The 18,791-nt window shown below is 44.2% G+C and overlaps 1 protein-coding gene across 1 annotated transcript in view; it reads left to right on the forward strand.

Annotated features, from left to right (window-relative positions):
* Positions 1–18,791, forward strand: part of ALK (ALK receptor tyrosine kinase) — a 313,240-nt gene that overhangs the window by 293,771 nt on the left and 678 nt on the right. The window contains exons 21-29 of the mRNA XM_027890791.1: positions 1,814–1,904; positions 2,829–2,893; positions 3,795–3,924; positions 9,492–9,589; positions 10,664–10,756; positions 12,456–12,557; positions 12,961–13,095; positions 13,661–13,751; positions 15,071–17,139. Of these exons, the coding sequence (XP_027746592.1) occupies positions 1,814–1,904; positions 2,829–2,893; positions 3,795–3,924; positions 9,492–9,589; positions 10,664–10,756; positions 12,456–12,557; positions 12,961–13,095; positions 13,661–13,751; positions 15,071–15,769 (1,504 nt within the window). The 3' untranslated portion in view covers positions 15,770–17,139. The remainder of the gene's footprint in view (positions 1–1,813; positions 1,905–2,828; positions 2,894–3,794; positions 3,925–9,491; positions 9,590–10,663; positions 10,757–12,455; positions 12,558–12,960; positions 13,096–13,660; positions 13,752–15,070; positions 17,140–18,791) is intronic.

Genomic DNA, 18,791 nt, shown 5'->3' on the forward strand with positions numbered 1-18,791 from the left:
TCTTTGATATAGACGATGACATCCTTAAGTACAGTATCAAGGAAAACAATGGGTTTGAAAACACTAGACAGTGTTAAAAAGACAGGAATATAAAGCCAGGAGAGAGTAGTGTCTAAATGGGAACTTGCGGAAAGCTCAAAAAGGTCTCCAAAGAAAAACCTGAAAATTTGGAGTTCTTACACACTTTGTTCTACTGCAGGATACTTGTGAATGTGACGTGGCCCTGGTGCCATGCAGTTTTATAGAAAAAGCCAAGTGGAAGCAGGAGAACTTGGAAAACTAGGGAGCTTAAGGTGCTAAAGAAGTTGATGCTCAGAGCAGTCTTTGCAATCCAAGGTTTTGCTGTCTCTTATCTCATTTCCCCTTACCTGCACATCTTTCTGGGCTACAGCTGGAGGTTTCCAGGGTACCTTGTGCTGCTGCTTCCTTTGTCACTTAGGCTTTGAAAGGATTTTTGAACTGTGGCAAGATGCAGATAGCAGAGGATACAGCTCGGAATTGATAAGGGAAGGGAAGGTGGACTTTTTGGAAGGAGGATGAGTTATGAGCTGTAGAGATCTGTTTTATACCCTTAGTTTGTATTAAGTTGGTCAGGAAGAGCCAAGAATAGTGTCTCAATCTGATATCTAAAAAGTATTATTAAATTAGGCTGAGTCACAGGCAACACGAGTCCTCACTGTGGTTTCACTGCCTAGGCTGGTCTTTATCCTGGCAAAACCGTGGACAGAGCTTACGCAACAGCAGAGCAGATTGTTCTAATCTGTTCAAATGGACGAGAGGGCAATAGCCCATGGAAAAACAGTCCACCAATACATCAGAGGACATAATCAATGCAGCTCCCAGGCCAGACCTGGCTCTAACAGGAGAGTGCGTGCTGTAGGAGAGAGCTTTATTGAGAGCCTGTCACCTGGGCTGAGATGCAGGAATGCCTCTCAGGGGCTTGAAATACTACCGTCCAATATGTAGCCCATGCAGGGTTAAGAGTGACTCGGGATCTGGGATGCAGCCTCATTCTCTGCCATGGTTTCCTGGGTTGTTATGTTGCGCCACCAATTTGGAATAATTATTGTTGTACCAGTTGACCTAACATAAAGAGAGTGAAGACTGAATAGACAGGTATGCAAAATCGGTATCACAAGGACCTGGAACAGGACCTGTTGTTTGATTACTTTTTATTCCCTTCTCTTTCTCTTGTAATCTTATTCAAAATAAAACTGTAAATCTTGTAATATGATCAGTGCCAGAAACAATTCTCAGCATGAATTCCTAGAGCTGAGTGCTTTACAAAGCACTATCATCATCATTTATTGGCTAAGGTACTTGCCCAGAATTACACAATAAATCAGAAAAAGATATTTGGTTTAGAATTCAGGACTTTTGAGAAGCATTATGCCTCCTAGTTTCTTGTTCAGTGTTTTGTTTAATGGTAATACAGAAACATCATGGGAACTGTTAATGTATTTAGGGTTTGTAAACACCTAGACTTAAGTCCTGTCTTTATTGACCTGCTTCAGAGGCACTAGAGCACTGACACCAAAGTCATAGAAGAGTGTTCTTCACTACATGCTGTAATGCCAGCAGCTTGATTTCATTGGGGACTGTTCAATTCCAAAGATTGTTTTCCCTGCCAATTAAATACATTGTAGGTCCAGGAAAGATCACATCAAGGTCTGGTCCCCTGCGTAGTGTCAATATCCAATTCTCCCTGTTTCACTGCCATGAAAATTGTAAGCCCATTCTGTGAGCTGTGTCCACAGTGTTATAATGTCTGTTCTCTGTAGTAAAACCTTCTTGTCTTCTCTGGTCTGTCCAGGGGTTTGGGCCACGGAGCCTTTGGTGAGGTATATGAAGGTCAGGTGACAGGGATCCCCAGCGACCCCACTCCCTTGCAGGTGGCTGTGAAAGTAAGTGACAGTGTATGAGTTATCATGATGGTTTCATGCACCTTTCACCCAAGAGTCCCAATGCATTATAAAAATGAAGATGAATGAAGCTTTGATCTAAGTACTGAAGGATGTGGCTAGAAAGGTTGCTGCTCTGTTGCAACGCTTAATCCATCACAACAGTGGTACAGCATGTAGCATATGGGCATGTGAAACTATTAAAAGAGGTCTGTAAGGAGTAAATAGGCAAAGATTTCCCACAGAGCTACAGCAGACTGCAGTTATGAGAACTAAATCCACTCTCTGTCCATCCTCCCCATTCTACACCTTGTGTGGTAATCTGTCCAGAGCCTTGTGAGTCAGAGGCCAGAAGTCTTTATAGGGCCAAAAGTAGCTGACACATACATCAAAGACCCTGCAAGTAGGAGATGACTGGTTTTCCCTGGATCTCAGCACTCCCTTACAGGATGGATATGCATTGGATGTGAAGCTAAAAATTAAGAGACCCTGATAGGGTTCTCTGGGCCTTCTGCAACCTAACTGGCTTGTTTTCTCCTGGAGGTTACATAGCAGCACAGTCCTGCTGCTGGTTAGAGTTCACAATCTTGCTGGAAGGTAGGAGCATTGAGCTGCAGGGAGCTCAGGAACTGTGGTCTCATTCCTCATCCTCTATACAGCAGAATCCCGTATATTGAACACTTCCCTGTGTACTCTGGGCTATTTCCTTTGCTGGGAGGAGGATGACAGTAGTGTTGATGGGCTCTGTGTTCTGATGTTTACCTTTCAACAGCTTCACAGTCTCGTTTAGCAATGGTCTAGCTGTTGTCTTAGAGTGAGGTTTGCTTTTAGAGAAACAAGGATTGCTGCAGACAATGTTAGTGCCAGGTGTTCTACATCTGTAAGCTTAAGTATCTTCTCCTTGTCAACCTGTTCTTTCGTTTACAGACGTTGCCAGAAGTGTGTTCAGAGCAAGATGAGCTCGACTTTCTCATGGAAGCTCTCATTATTAGGTATGTATGAATGAGGTGAGCTTGTGTATGCTTGCAAAGCCCAGCACTGTAAAGAAAAAAAGTTTTTTAGATGTGATATCCACACAGCACATCCATACAGTAGTTTTAGCAGAAAGAGGGTAGGCATTACCATCCTTTTCTATTCTTCTTACAAATGAATAGGCACCACATGATTAAAGGCTAAGTTTTGAAAAGGGTCCACACTGGTTTTTCATCATCCAAAATGAAATAAAATTAAGGCCCAGTTTTCAGAATTGATAATAGGATCTTTTGATTTCTCTTAGAGATGAAAACATGAGGTAAAAACAAACCTGAGGAATTTAGATTTGAGTAGTCAAAACTTAACAGCTTAACATTGACTTTATGCTGCTGTCTTGTCATGTGTCAGTGTCTGAGTCCTGGAATCCATAGAAATGGTTTCCCATCACATTTGAGGTCTGGAGAAATGAAGAAGTATTACAGACTAGACCTTGAGGAACATTCCCTACAGAAACAGATCCCTGTGTCAGTATGTTACTTGGAACAACGCTGCCCAGCCCAGCTTCTGCCCCTTGGATGGGGAAAATTAAGAGCAGACTCTCTTATCAGACATGTTCTGCTTCCTATGCCTCTCAGTTCTTGCTGTAGCCCAAAAAGAATGCAGGGAAGAGGAGAGGAAAAGAAAAGCCACTGCTTCCCCACATCTGTCCCTGCACTATGCAGACAGATACAAAGTGCAGGGGTAGCACTTTAGCTTTATCCAGTTACCCTACCTTTGAGATTTGTTACTTTCCAGGAAAAAAAAAAGAAAAAAAAAAAAACAAACTAAAACATCCTCCGCAGCAAAACGTTTTGAATTTTTCCTGCTATGGTGCTTTTTGGATCAAAGTTGCTCCAAAGCTGAGCCTCCCTGTCTCCACAGCAAGTTCAACCACCAGAACATCGTGCGCTGTATTGGGGTGAGCCTGCAGGCGTTGCCCCGTTTCATCCTGCTGGAGCTCATGGCTGGAGGGGACCTGAAATCCTTCCTGAGAGAGACACGGCCCAGACCGGTAAGAAAAGAGAAAACTGTATTTTATCTAGTAAGTTGCTGCCATGAGGTAAATACTTAACTGCAAAAGAGCTGATCCATGCAGATACTATTTCCCAGAATTTTCAATGGTCAGAAAATTTCTGTTGCTACAAAACCACTGTGGAGGCAAGAGGCAGGTGTATTGGAAACAGATGCTGCTGGGGTTATGCAGAGGTGCCTCATTCCCAGACTTTGCTAGATAGCATTCAGGTACTACCTAAAGAAAGACCAAAATCAAAGTTTAAGGAAACAGAAGTTAAACTCAACTCTTACCTCTCTCATGCCAGCTAGGGGCAGGCTGGGAGGAGTGTTGAGCTAGTAATGGTAAATCCATTATTTAAACTGCTGATCAGGTGCATTTCTGTCGATATCTGTCTGTTCAAATTTGACATAGGCAAGCAGAGAATCTGGCCTGGAGCTGTTGACTTAATATCAAAAATCTTTAGTCCAGAGTTTTAAAGATTTTCCCCACTGAAATCAGCATCAATAGGAAAAGACAGTCAGCTAGAAATGTGTGAGAAAAAAATTGCAACTTCTAGAGAGGAATCAGTATTTCAAAAGAATAAAGTTTGCTCTGAGTCCCTGGACCAGAAAGGCACACAGATGTTGCTGAAGTTTAGGACCAGAGCCCAGCTTCATACTTTGTCTCTATATTTCTTCAACACAGGACAAAATTATGGATTTTATTAGTACAAGAGAGACACAGATTCACTCTAACAGATATAAATAAGATTCTTCCTTGAAGCATCTGGAAACATGTCTGAAAACCTGATGCACAAAAAACACCTTTGTGTTTATTTCATGAAGAGTGGTTTTCAGACATATAAAATGGTCTGTGAGTCTCAAAACTCTTGAATAGGTTGCAATTTAGTGGCTCCTGCCTGGATAAAAAGGCTAAACATCCAGAAATGAATGTCTAGAATCTGAGCAAGCAGTCTTTATAAACACCAAGTTGGTTTTCTGAAAAACCTGGAGATGCTCATACAAATGAGCTGAAATTAGTGGTAGGTAAATGGGTAAATGGCAAATCCATGTTTTACCATGTGGGCTCTGCTCTCACCCCATGCAGAGCAAAATGGAATGGGCAAGATATACTGCCTGCTAGATGCTCTGTTGAAAACTGCCAAGCCAGGCTGTGCTAGATGTGTGAAGGGGCAGGGGAAACACAATGGTTTTTAGCTCATTAAATTAGAGAAGCCAGCTCAGTAATGATAAAGATCTTGTGAGGAAACACAAAGAACACTAGTCTTGCACAGCAGGAATTTTGACCTACTCAGAGTAAAATGAGCCAGCTGCTTTTATAGATGAAAACCACTTAATCTTTACAGGATAGAGTCATGGGAGCCTTCTGATCTTTCTGTTTACCCCAGCCCCAGTCATGAGTTCTTCCTTGCCATGACTTCTGTTCCTCTTAGCAGTAGCTCTGTGCAAGCTCTGTGAAAGCCAATGTCAGAAGAGGTAGATGGTTCACTCCATTTCTTCCTTAGTATTTCTCTTTCTGCCTTCACAGCAGCTCTTTCCATTCTTCTTTCCTTGTCTTTCCTGACCTGTTTGAGGTTATCTATCTAAGACTGACCATAATAACTTCTACACACAGGGGCTGTTCCCGGCACCTTGAAGGTTCCCCCCTATTCCTGCATTTAACTTGCTCCCAGGAGTGAAGCAGACCTGAGATTGATGCCTCTGTTTTCTGCTCAGTCACATTTCCATTACACTTTGGGGAGCTGAGTTTCAAATGCAGATGGGCAGTTGCAAGCTTGAACTGATTCAGAAAAACAGTTTCCATTCCCTCTTTAACAACTGGATGAATGTGGACAGCCTGACTGTACGCAGACACAGATCCACATGATTCTGCTCCACTTCTAACACCTTCTTCCCTTTGCCTTTCCCTGCCTCTGCAACCATCCCATGTGGTGTCTGCATGGCAAGAATGATAGAGTAATTCATTGTCTGGCTGCTGGGGCAGCTTCTGAAGGGCCAATGGCACTGTGAGTGCTGAGAAATCAGCCCCTGGTTGCACGTGTGAGTACTGGCTCAGAAACCGTGAGGCAAGGAGACTGACTGATGAGAGATGACATATGTGCAGGGCATTGTGCTCTGTGAAATATGGGATCCAACTCTGGAAGTGGATTTACCTCTGCATGTGCTTGAGGTGTGACAGAGTACATAAGGCCTGTGGCTCATTACTGCTGGGTGTATCTTTGCACTGCTCCTAATGAACCCTGAGCTGCTTTCTTCCTGCTGTTGCTCATTCAAAGAAGACAGGCAGGAGGTAGGCACAGCAGACTGGATGTGCAGCTTTTCAGGCCCATTAAAGAAAAGGAAAGACAAGAAAGAGTACAGAGTAAACAGGCTTTGATGAGCTTTGATTCCAAAAGGAATTAATTGAACATACAAGACCTGACTGACTGACTCAGTAGCACAGGTCTACTGCCTACTCTGCAGTAAGCACCATATGAATTACTACCTTTCCCCTTATTTTTTTCCAGTTTTGCATTTTCCAGCTAATTTATTTTACTACCTTGTCTTTCCCACCTATTTCGTCTTTCAGCCTAATAACAAAAAAGAGATTTACATGTTCATTTTCTACCTTCATCTCCCAGTTGCTCTCTCCCCTCCTCTGCTAGTAACTTCAAATTTGTTTGCCAGTTTTGGAAAAAACAATAGAGGTGTGAAAGGCATTAACTTGGCATTAATTCCAAGCCTTCAGAAAAAAAGAAAGCACCATGCTTGTTTGGTTTGCCACTGGTCAGCAACAACCTGTGTGACTTGGAGCAAGACACATGTAGCACTCTGCCATGCACCCAGCCACTGAAAGCAGGAAAGCAAGCAGAGGGAATGGTGAAGGAGAAGGTGAATCAAGGGAAGTGGAACTTAAGACATTGCAAGGGACATGAAATGGGAAGCTAGAGCAACTGCAGGAGATGTCAGATCATGGGATCCAATTTAATGAGAGATCAAGATGCTGACAGCGCTACTGCATGTTGTTCGTCTGTGTTCTTCATGTAAATAACAAAAGCAGTGTTCAGCTAACACGAAATGATTTTTCTGGACTCTATGTAAGAATTATCATATGTTCATCCAACATCACTATTACAATATCAGTGCCTCTTGTGGAATATGTCATTTTATGCCAGCTAGGTCCACTCCATGAACTCCACCTTCATACTTCCCCATGGGTCCAAGGTTTGCAACCCTGAAGGCCTTCTCTGTTCCATTTCTAACAAAGTTTCACATCTATTACAGGAATGCCCCTTCCCCCTCACCTGTGGTAAGGCAGTCTGGTAGATTCAGAGACACTTGGAATTGGAGCCTTCCCTCATTATGAACATTGAAGAATTGTCCATTCTGGGAAGTTCAGTGCTGATCTTTCTCACACACAGCGCAGCAATCAGAGAAGAGCTGTGGGAGACAAATCATATATGGATAAATGATTCCCCTCCTTTATGCTGTGCAGCCTGTTGCACAGAGCAGTGATTACACTGAACAATACACAGAATTTCATTCACCTTTAGCAAGATTCAGCCTCACCTGGGGAGGTGTCACACTAGTGCTTCCAGCATGCCCACTGCCCTGAGCAGCAGTGCATTGCAGCTGGCATTGTCCATTCGTCTGGGGAGCAAAAGCTGTAAAGCGAATCCTTTGGTGTGTCTCAAGGCTGCCCCTCTTGCAAAATGAATCCCAAACATCCATTTTTCAAACGAATTACATGGCTAAATTGTCCTTGGCTGGGCAGTCACATCTGTTTTAGAATTGTAGTTAGCCAAATAAAAGGTGGAAGGAATTCAGCTAAGGAGGGAAAGGAAGGGAGTTAAAAATAAAAAAAAAAAAAAGAGAGAGAGAAAAAAAGAAAAAAGCTATGTCGTTCAAATCAGCTTCAGCCCACTGACTGCCTTGTAGTACAGCTCAGGTCTGGAATCGATTGCAGAGTAAAGAATTGGACTTTTTGCTCAGTTTTCACTTCAGGTTTCTGACCCTTGCTCAGAAGAGGAGGGAATGGGTAGATTGAGATATTAAATTCCCTTTAGTTATACCCTGAAAGGAAAAAAGAAGGCATGCCCATCCTTTCTTACTGTAGCCATCTTGTGTAGCTGGTGAGTCACTTCAACTCACAGAGGTAGAAAAGATTATTTCCCCTTCCCTACAAAATGGCAGGAGAGGTTCTTTATGTTTTCAGGACATAGTTGCTCTATTAAAAGGAATGTTTAAGGGGAGATGCAGTCCAGTGTTCTAAAGAATCACTTAAGTATATATATGTAATGAACTATACTTTGTAAAATATAAAATATAAACAGGTGATATGAGGTCAAAAAACAATTTTGTTTTATGGCCCTGCACTGAACAAAGCAGGCTTTGTTCATGCAGATATACAGCATTTTTCAATTATTTCATTAATCAAGTATTGAGGCCAGTTATTTTCTAATCTCTTCAGAAGTAATTTTTTGAGTTTTACCAGCCAATGACCACTGTTTAACTACTTGCTGCTGGCTGCTGCAGAGCCTGAACTGATTTCCAGTCCCATTTAGCAGTGGTTTAGATCAGGTGGGGTGGCTAGTACAGCATTGCATCAGCCTGGAGTTACGTTTCTTTGCAACAGAAGCAGTCCCTGTCACCTATCACACTGGAGAAGCTGTACTGGTTTGTGCCTTGGTGGGAGAGCCCCCTGGGCAGGTGTGACTTTTGGGGAGTAAGCAGAATGGTTGGTGTCATAAGAGGGAGCTGAAGAGTGGAATAAGCTTGTTTGGTCCAATACCTAAGGCCACTAAACACTTAGCTGGCAAATGGCTGCTGTGGAATAAGCAGTCCCTGACACCCAGTTGTTTGTCATCGCTCCGCTGGCAGCAGTGGTTTCCTCCTCCCCCACAGGACTGGCCGCAGGGATCACTGATTCACACCTCGGTGCAGCAGCTGACGGTTTGGCTTCAGAGGCTGACGAATGTGAGCCAGGGCGAATTCTGCCCTTTTTGCTAAGGCATCTGGCTCTTGCTGGCAAGGGCTGTGGACTTCATCAGAGGGGCAGGAAGAAGGAGTTGGCAGCCTTAGTCTTCCATAGCCGTTGGCTACGCAAACCTGTGTCAGTGTTCTAAGGGGCAAGATAAAACCTACACAGATGTGGAGGAGGGAAAGAGCAAATGTGACTCATGCCATTATACAAAATGTCATTTTCGTTGTTCAAGGTGACTTTAGAGAGGAGCTAGAAATAATACAAAGAAACTTGGTGAGGAATGGTTCAGGCTACAGATCCCAAAAATCGTGCTGAAAATTCGGAAGCATCTCCCGTGCGAACTGGGGTAAATTCTTACAGGGGCATCCCAATAGAGCTGGAAAGTCAGATCCAGTTGTTCTGATTCTGTCTCTGGGGTCTGTATGATGTTGTGTTTGCACATCCTTTCCGTAGTTCACGGATATGAACTCTCTCTTGTGCATTTTTGTAATCCCTTTGTGTATTAACATCGAAGGTTGTCACTTGTTGGAGAATTCCCGGTGTTATATCAGTGACAAATCACACCATGTTGTTGCTTTTAACCCATGTTTGTCTTTTGGTAGAATCAGCCCTCCTCCCTTTCCATGCTGGACTTGCTCCATGTGGCCCGTGACATTGCTTGTGGGTGTCAATACCTGGAGGAGAACCACTTCATTCACAGGTAGGTGAACACAACATGGGCAGGACTTGCATACAGGCCAACACAGACTCGTAATTCCCTGCTCCATATGTTTATGTCCTGCTGCACTCTAGTGGCTAGAAACCTTTAAACAATGTGGACAAAAATCAGAGTAATAGAAGCAGTTAAAAGGAAAGCTGCTATAAATCAGGTTGGCAAAGGTCTGTACACTTACCAAAGATCCTGAGCTCTGTCTCAGTGCTTGCACTTGTGCAGTCCATTTGGTTACTCTGCAAAGGGAAACAGTCTTGTGACAGAAGTCTTTAAAGCTCTCCCTATCACGAATTTTGTTTAGTGCCTCTCTGCTCATTGTGGAACCTTTTTCTTCTCCCTCTCAGAGAACAGCTGTACAAGTACAGCCAGAAGTTCAACACCTTGTGACTATTCTTGCCTGCTCCTGCAGAACAGGCTACAGATCCCTGGCAAGCATCTAAAATTCTGCCTGTTGGGTAGAGATGAGTAGAGATGTGGTAATTCACTGTTCTGATAGAGTCACCCATAAGGTGTTCCACTATGCTATTCAGATCTCAAGGTTTACTTCAGCCCAGCAGAGGTGGAGCTTGGAACTTTACCTGCATACAGAGGCCTATAACTTCAGTATTCAGAGCAACACCTGCACATTGTTGTTCTACCTATCTCTGACAGTGCAACAACAACTATTTCACAACATTTGAATAAACACACTGGAAACAGATCAGTGGATTATTCCCCAGACTAGTACATTGCTGAAATCAGCTCCCCTTGTTGCACTCCGTAGAGACTTAAAAATAGTTCTGGGCTGAAGGGTGGCTCTCAGGAGGCCCGTCCTTTCAACTGGGAGGTGTTACGCGTAGTTTAAAGAGGAAATGTTAAAGGACAGAACTGTTTCTGCTGTGGGGGATAGATTGGAATTTGGGACATTGCAGTTATCCATAAACACTGGTATTTCTGGCTGTTGTGGGCCCTCTGAAGCTCAGGAAAGTAGGTACTATTCTTTGCTTTCTTTTTGACTTTCAAAATTGTCAGATGATTAAGTGGTTCTTCTCTTTCTGTTGCTTTTTTCCTCTTTCCCTGTAGGGATATTGCTGCCAGGAACTGCCTCCTTACCTGTCGAGGGCCTGGGAGAGTGGCTAAGATTGGAGACTTTGGAATGGCCCGTGATATATACAGGTAGCAGAGCTAAACCCAGGGTATCTGCAAGTGGAATCTCACTGAAACAAGGCAGGAGCAGTGCGGGAGGTCAGGGTCTTGTGCTGTTCTGCAGAACTTGCCCTAGCAAGGCAAGAGTGGAGAGATCCCACCCTGGTGAATCCCAGCTAATGTATTTCTGGTGTTTGCCTTTATTTGTAGTTTACTGTGCTCTGGAGATTTTCCCACTCCTGACAGCTTTCTCCTGGGCAGTGAAGTCCAATGGTCATGGAAGGTGTTTTCCCTCCCTCTTTTATTCTGCCTTCAGTTTCTTCTCTTTACTTTCTCCACACTGAATGGCATTGATGTGCCCTTTTGTTTTGTGGTCCCAAATCATTCTGAGTTTAATCTCTCTCCTTGATGCTACCCCTGCACCTTTGGTTTGGTATCACCAGTAAATCTTCTCAATTTACTGCAGCTAAAGGAGGAAGGTGCAGAGGAAGGTCAGGAAAATGTAATCACCCAAACTGGAATGCAGCCAAGAGACAGGGTTAACTACTCTGCTCTTGCAAGAAGTGCCAGAAAATCTTTAATGACCATAAGCAGTCAGGGCTGCAGTTTGATATCTCATCTTCCATATAGCACCTCTAGAAGTGCAGCACCATATCCTGCTGTGCTGAGGAATTGATTTGCCCCTGACTCGGAAGAAGGAATGCCTTGTGCTCAGTCACCCGCACTGTTTATTCCAGTGCCTTGCCTTCTTTTTTCCCTGCCTGGGGATTCTTCTGGCTCTGCTTAGCTTGAGATCTGACAGTATCACAGCCTGAGGTGATTGCAAACAGAGTGCTACTTCCAAAAACACGAGAGTATCAGCTCTGATCAGCTTGGGGTTTTTCCCTCCTCTCCCTTGACAAAGAGCCCCCACACTGCCCCACTGTCAGATGGGGGCTCTGCTGGGACAAAGGAGCATCTGTCTCCCTCACAAAATCAATAGAACCAACTGCCAAGATGAACACTTTGGAGCTGAGCTTTCAAAGGTGCCTTTGAAGTTTGCACATGTTTCTTTGTCCAGGAATATCCTTTGGATGCTCAGGCTGTGTAGTTATGATCAGTGATACTAGCTTGCATGAGCATCCTTCTGCAGCTGCCAGCACAGGATTTGGGGCTTGTAGGTTTTATTTTAAATGACAGCAACAATAAAGGACTGTCTCAGGAGCACAGGAGGTGGTTTTTGTACTAGTGCCCCAGCTCTAATGGCCAAGCATCCTCTTCATCTTGTTCTTACAAGCTCCTTGTTCTTACAAAGGCTTTAGGATTTTACTTGTGATGCTTTAGACTGGGTACATATTGGATAGGTTCTGTTTATTTTTGGTGGGGATGCTCAAGGTGACCATGTGGGAAATGAGGTGAAGATCTTGCTGTGGTTGAAAAGGCCAGGAGGATGGCTTTGCCAGCAGCAGTAACTGTTTGAGTAATTCACTAGGAATATGGACACAGATGAGGATAACTGATTCACCAGATCAGGCCTGGAGTGAGGTAGATAAAACAGTCCCTCCATGAATTGCCCATTTCCACTACTTTTGTGAGAACGAGCAGGTCTCTTCAGCATTTTCTCCACCATACTGTTCTACCTAAATTAGTCTCTCCTCTGGCTCATAATTTTAATATTTTTAATTATAGAAATCCCAAATCAATGCCGTTTTCTGAGTTCTTGGCTGACTCTTTTGTTTGTTCTCCGCAGAGCCAGCTACTACCGGAAGGGTGGGTGTGCAATGTTGCCTGTCAAATGGATGCCTCCTGAGGCTTTCATGGAAGGGATATTTACATCAAAAACAGACACATGGTGTGTTTCCTGTCCTTCCCTGTCCAGTCTGTCTGTCTTCTAACCCCTTCTGTAAAGTGTGAAAATTTTGTAAAAAACACATGTTAAGGTTCATTTCTCATGTACTAAAAGCTGGGTTTTTCAGACTCACCAGTCTTGGAGAGCAAAGCAACCATATTTACCTACCTATATCCTAGACTTTATTCACTTAACAGTCATCTACTAGTATTTATTAAATGTTTCAAAATTCACTGTTACAACTGTGCCACTTATTTGTGTCTGAATCCTGCAGCAGGGGTTTAGACCAGCTGCCTGAGCAAAGGCTGCAAAGAGCAGTGCTGATGGTACTGAACCTAAGGGCACTGACTACTGGTGATGGTTATTCCTGCATCCTTCACTTTGTTTTCTTTGCTTCTATATTCAGGTCTTTTGGTGTATTGCTGTGGGAGATATTCTCTTTGGGATACATGCCTTACCCTAGCAAAAGTAACCAGGAGGTTCTGGAGTTTGTCACCAATGGAGGAAGGATGGATCCACCTAAAAATTGCCCTGGCCCTGTGTATGAGATGTTAACTTTAATATATTTATGCAAATAACTTCCTGATTCAAATGCTTTTCTCTAGTCAAAAGTTAATTACTTGTAAGATTGATCTTATTGTGGCTGATCTGTTTTATTAAACTTGAGTGCCAGTGATTTCTCTAATATTAAATTTTTCCATCTGTTTTGGAGAATAATTTAGGGCCCTTTTGAGAATTACTGACCACTGCTTGTTTGGTCAAAGATGGTGCAGTATTTCTGTGTCTTAGGTTAGCTGTGAAACTTCGATGCATAAGACTGTTCACAGATAGGGATAACTGGGCTCCTTTATCTGTAGCCCTGCCTACCTCTAGTGAATTGTCCAAGGGATTTTGAGTGGCTGAGTTATTTCTCTGATGGGCTGTGCATTTTATCCCAGTGGTGGTCACATATCAGTGGCTACCACTACATCAGTTGTCTGACTCTGGGGAAGGCAGACAACTCTTATGTGTTGGAAGTCGGAGTGGTGTTGCATGCTTATGATTTCTAAGCTGTTACGTACCACAGGATCTGCTGTTCATGGGCATCTCCTGTTCTGCCCTTTCAGTTACCGCATCATGACCCAGTGTTGGCAGCACCAGCCTGAAGACCGGCCAAATTTTGCCATAATCCTGGAGAGGATTGAGTACTGTACACAGGTATGGGTGTTCATCCATCTCGGATGAAGTGGGTGGTGAGGGTTCTTCTTGAGGAGAGGTCTAGACAGGCCAGACCACAAGATGAGAAGGCAGCACTGTAGTAATGCAGTCAGAAGTCCACTGAGTGACGCCAGCCTGGGAGCAGTGGCTGGGATATTCACCTCATTGGGTACTGGATCCATCTTATCTTTCGCTGCTGAAAGGCACAGGCTTAAACAAACTTACACGGCTATAGAAATAGCACACCAGTAGCTCTTCTTCTGCTTGTAAAGGCACAGATTCCTACGAGCAAAAGAGCTAAGACAGGCCAGCACCTGCATGAGTTTCACATGCCTCATCCCAGCCACTCCATCCCAGTGTTCACCCTTAAGACAGTCAGCACTGAACAGGAATGGTCCCAGCTCAGAGCACCCTTTGCAGGTGGTTTCAGCAGCTGTTGGCAATTTTCTGAATCTGACAGTGCTGGAGAAAGCAGGTGGAAACAGCCAGGCTCAAGGAGTGGGGATTCTAAGGCTAGGCAAGGGGGAAGAAGGATGCAGCTGGATTTCCAGGCCAAAATCGAATTTACTTAGCTTTTAACACCAGTTTAGCTTACAAGAAGTAGAGTAGTTTAGAAAATGTTTTGCTGCCTGTATCAGCACAAGCTTCTTGTATGGCCTCACTGATATTTGCCTCAGTCAGTTTGCTTTCCCTTGCTATTTGGGAAGCTTGATCTGTTTTTCGTGTGTGTTTGGATCCTTGGATTGGGAGGCATTTTTTTTCTGTTCTCTGTAGCTTGCCACAGCATCTAGCAATAATTAAAGGCTGCCCAGATCACCACATTTTCTCTCAGTTTAATTCTCAAAACTGCTCAGAACCACAGTCCCTCTGGATTTGGAATGGAAGGGGTCTGCCAGTATTGCCTTCTCTCTGCATTTCTATTCCTCCCTTGTTGTATGGAGGCAATACTTACATGGCTGAAACTTTTTCAATATTATCTGAGAATGTTATGAACTCTGAGATGATATAGATTCCAAAACAACATTCCCACAGGAAATTTGTCTGGACATAAAAAATGTTTTTCATTGGTTTTGTGCCTCTACTGTTCTGTGGTGAGTTTTAGGGTTGGGTTTTTTTCAAGAGTTTGGTTTTTAAGGGTAGCCCATTACCTCTCACAGTTAACTGCATTTCATCTGCATCCCCTACACATGGAATATGGGCACTGGGTAGTGGGAATGACGCACTGTGGTCATAGCATGACAGCTGTCAAATGTGTCAGGTGTTTATTCAATGCATGATGCCTACAGACTTTGAGGAATTCTCATTGTTCTCTCTGGCAGGATCCAGATGTCATCAACACCGCCTTGCCGGTAGAATATGGCCCATCAGCTGAGGAGGAGGAGAAGGTGCGCCCTGACGATCCAGAAGGAATTTCTCCTCTGTTGGTCTCCACACACCAAGACAGAAAGGATGACAAGCAAACCCTGCCATCACCACCACCCCTGCCATCAGCCATCACTGCTGGAAAATCTCTAGGGAAAGCACGAGCCTTGGAACAGCCAGTGCCAGGGAAGGTGCCGTCCTCCTCAGCAGGGGGACACATCAACATGGCCTATGCCCAGTCCAATCCCCCTTCTGAGCTGCACAAAAGCCGGGGCTCCAGAAACAAGCCCACCAACCTCTGGAATCCAACCTACGGTTCCTGGTTTGCGGAGAAGCAGGCCAGCAAAAACAGTTCTGTGCTGGAGAAGGAGAGGCACGAGAGGGAGAATTTGGGACAGGAAGGAAACTGTACTGTGGGGCCCAACATTATGACTGGCAGGCTGCCAGGCTCCTCCTTGCTATTAGAGCCATCTTCCCTAACTGCAAGTGTTAAAGAAGTGCCTCTCTTTAGGCTCCGCCACTTCCCCTGTGGGAATGTCAACTATGGATACCAACAGCAGGGCTTACCCTTGGAAGCCTCCACACCACCTTGTGCTAGCACTTACGAGGACCCCATCCTAAGAAACAAGAGCCACATAACCCAGCAGGGGCCCTGAGAGCCCTCAGCCCTCTTGACTTTTCCCCCTGTGGCCCCTGAGCCTTGAAGAGATGTCCTGTTACCCAACACACCACGAGCAAGGGATCTGACAGCATCACCTTCTGTTTTGTGCAAACTTGCTCCAAGAGTGCCACCCTTGCCATTGTAATTTCAACCAACCCAAGAGGCTTCAATCCACCGGAGCCCCAGTAGAGTGAAAGAACCAAGGGGGAGGGAGGATGCAGATGTTGTCTGCAAGGCCCAGCTGCTGTTGCATCAACTCATTCGCATGGTTGTCGTCATGCCCTTCCCGTGAGCTTTTCTCAGTTGTGCGTTCTCTGCTTACGTGTCAAAGCCGCGGCTCACTGCCATGAGTGTTCCATGTCCAAGGTTTTCCATGCCACACTTGTCGTTGCTGTGGAAGACCCGGAGATCTCCTGCAGCTGGCAGATGTTGTAGCGGGTTTGGAAAGAGCATCCTCTATCCAAACCGAAAAAAGGATACAGTGTGCACTGAATGGTGACACAGTGGCACATTCTCAAGTTGTGTTCCAGCTACAGTCCAGTCTTCGAAAGTCCTTGAGTGCACAGCAGTTATGGGGGTGCTGACAGGGCGATAGAAAGACACTGGTCACACTGCATCGCTTGAAAGAGAGAGGAGAGGAAGCAGAGGATGGGTGCAGATGCTGTGAGGCACTTGGGGGGGTGGGAGGGGCATTGTTTGCCTGGGAATTTTTGTTTTGGTTTTGTTTTCCTATGCCTAAGCACTAAAACTGAGTAAAGCCCTTTAAAATTCCTTCTGTCCTGCAAAAGTAGGAATGCCCTTATCGGGAACTTGCACGTGACAAGTGGAACCAAGGCGAAGCTTTAAAGGACCATGGTCATGACAGAGGCTTTCACCATGCCCTGAAAATGGACAGCCACCTGCATACCTCAGAGGTTTACTATAGCCTTTGACATACCCTGTACGAACAACACCAGAAAGGCAGAAGACTTCATCGTGCCACAGTCCAGATGCCAGATACTGTCTGTATTTGAAGGGTTTAGAGCCCTTGTCCCTTTAACAAAATACATGTATGATAGTGGTTTAAGGACAAACACTCCATTGACTCACTTTGTACACCTTGTGCATGAAAAATATTCCAGTTAAGTGTATTGTCAAAACATAGATGTAGGAAATAATTCATGTGTAAAGATGTGCATTAGTAACTTCAGCTTAGGGTTGCAAGGAGCTGTTTTAGCATGAATGCTATCCAAAAAAGGGGTGCATATTTCCGTAGAAATGGATGTACTGGAGCATCAGCAAAGGAGTGTGAAGGTGTTCTTCAGTCCGAGACTCTTTGTTTCAGTGAAGTGAATCTGAATCTTGCCCTGGATCCAAATTGCTGAGGTAAGCTTCCTGTCTCTATAAGGGAACAAACCAGAACCCACATATACACACTCCTAAACTTTGAGATGCTCAGATTGAACTTGGAGGACTTGGCTTGGGTCACCCCCCTTGTCAAAAAACACGTTGAGGGGAGGGAGAGAGAGATGGTGTGCTCTCCTAATCTGTGCTGTGCTCTTGTGTTGAGAAGCTTGAGTCAGGAGCTGCTGTTCATGTCCTGGGGATCCATCACACCCCTGCTGTGTGGGTCTGGTGGGGATAATGAGGGTTACTCTTACAGGCTTCTTTAGGTTGAACTTGGAGAGTATTTGTCATCTCCAAGGTTATTAGGCTCACAGCTTTTGTCATGAAATAGCCACTGGGGAGGGATTCTGTCTAGCTTAGGACTGTGTTAGTGTCACACCAGTCTCTCTCTCTAGCTCAGTAAACAAAAGGGGGTAGTTTTTAGAGTCTCAGGAAAGCTGATTAATTCAGGAGGCAAGCACTGCCAGAAAAATTTCTTACACTAGTATATTATTCACATACAATAGCAATTTCATTTAAATATTCCAGCTTTTTCATTTCCAGAAGAGCTGAAGCTCCTCATTGTTTTCTTCAGCCTTTCTTTGCCTAGGAGCACACTGAGGTTTTGCTGCCTTACCAAATGTTACTGAGGGCAGAAGCTGACCTGTATCCTGATGAGTGTTTTTAAAGAATACACAAGAACAAAAAGTTGCTAAGTTAATTATCTCTGACTAACTGAAAGTATTAATTCTTGCATCTGAGGCAGCAGCTTTGATGCTGCACAGATACAGATAAGCTGCCAGGTTACAATGTTAAAGGTGGCATTTCTGAAGAAGCTTTAAAAGCACAAGCAGCAAGAAATGATTATAAGTTTGTAGGGGTGAAAGGCTGGCTTTCCTAGCCTGGTGAGAGTGTGGTTACTGCTCTGAGCTTGTACTGTGCAGTTATTTTATAATGGAATTTCAACTGAAATACTCTTACAGATTTGGAGGTGTTAAAAAAAAAAAAAAAAGATGGAGATGATAAACACATTAAACACATCCCTGCTTCTTTCCTATGGAATATGTCAGGAGATAATTCTGGTCAGGGGAAATGGTGAATTACTGCTGAAATTCTCCACTCTGCTGAGTACAGTGCATTGAGATAAAAACTGTTCAGCAGTACCCCAGGTTGCAAAAATTTTTCTGTAAATATTGATGCTAATCAAATCTTGTCACTCAGAAACAAGGGCTGTAGCATTTGCCTGCCCTCTTTCTTAGACAACAAATTAGCTGCCTGGACCAAAAGGTGCAGGTTGCATCAGTTTCCTGGTCACTCTGCAATTCCATTGCTTAGCTTTAAGCATCTGTCCTGTTGCCAAAGCATTGCCAGGATTTCAGTGACAGTGCAAGTTTTTATTTGCATCACTGGGATGATCTGAAGAACGCTTTTCTTAATGATCCCCCTCTCCTCTACCCCTCTGTGCACACTCAGGCACTATCAGTTACTCTATGATCTCCAATTAGCTGAAGGGCTGACAGGACATGTAACATTTAGCCATGCAAGAGCTGCAGTTGCAGTGCCGGTTTGCCCTGAGCATTTTGTCCAGTCATGAACCAGAAACTTTTAATTTCTCTGTCTAGAAAGATCCACCTGTTCAGTACTCAGTGCTG

Source organism: Empidonax traillii, unplaced genomic scaffold (assembly GCF_003031625.1).
Source record: "Empidonax traillii isolate 1590-97213 ecotype Southwest subspecies unplaced genomic scaffold, ASM303162v1 scaffold297:size655095, whole genome shotgun sequence".
NCBI lineage: Eukaryota > Metazoa > Chordata > Aves > Passeriformes > Tyrannidae > Empidonax > Empidonax traillii.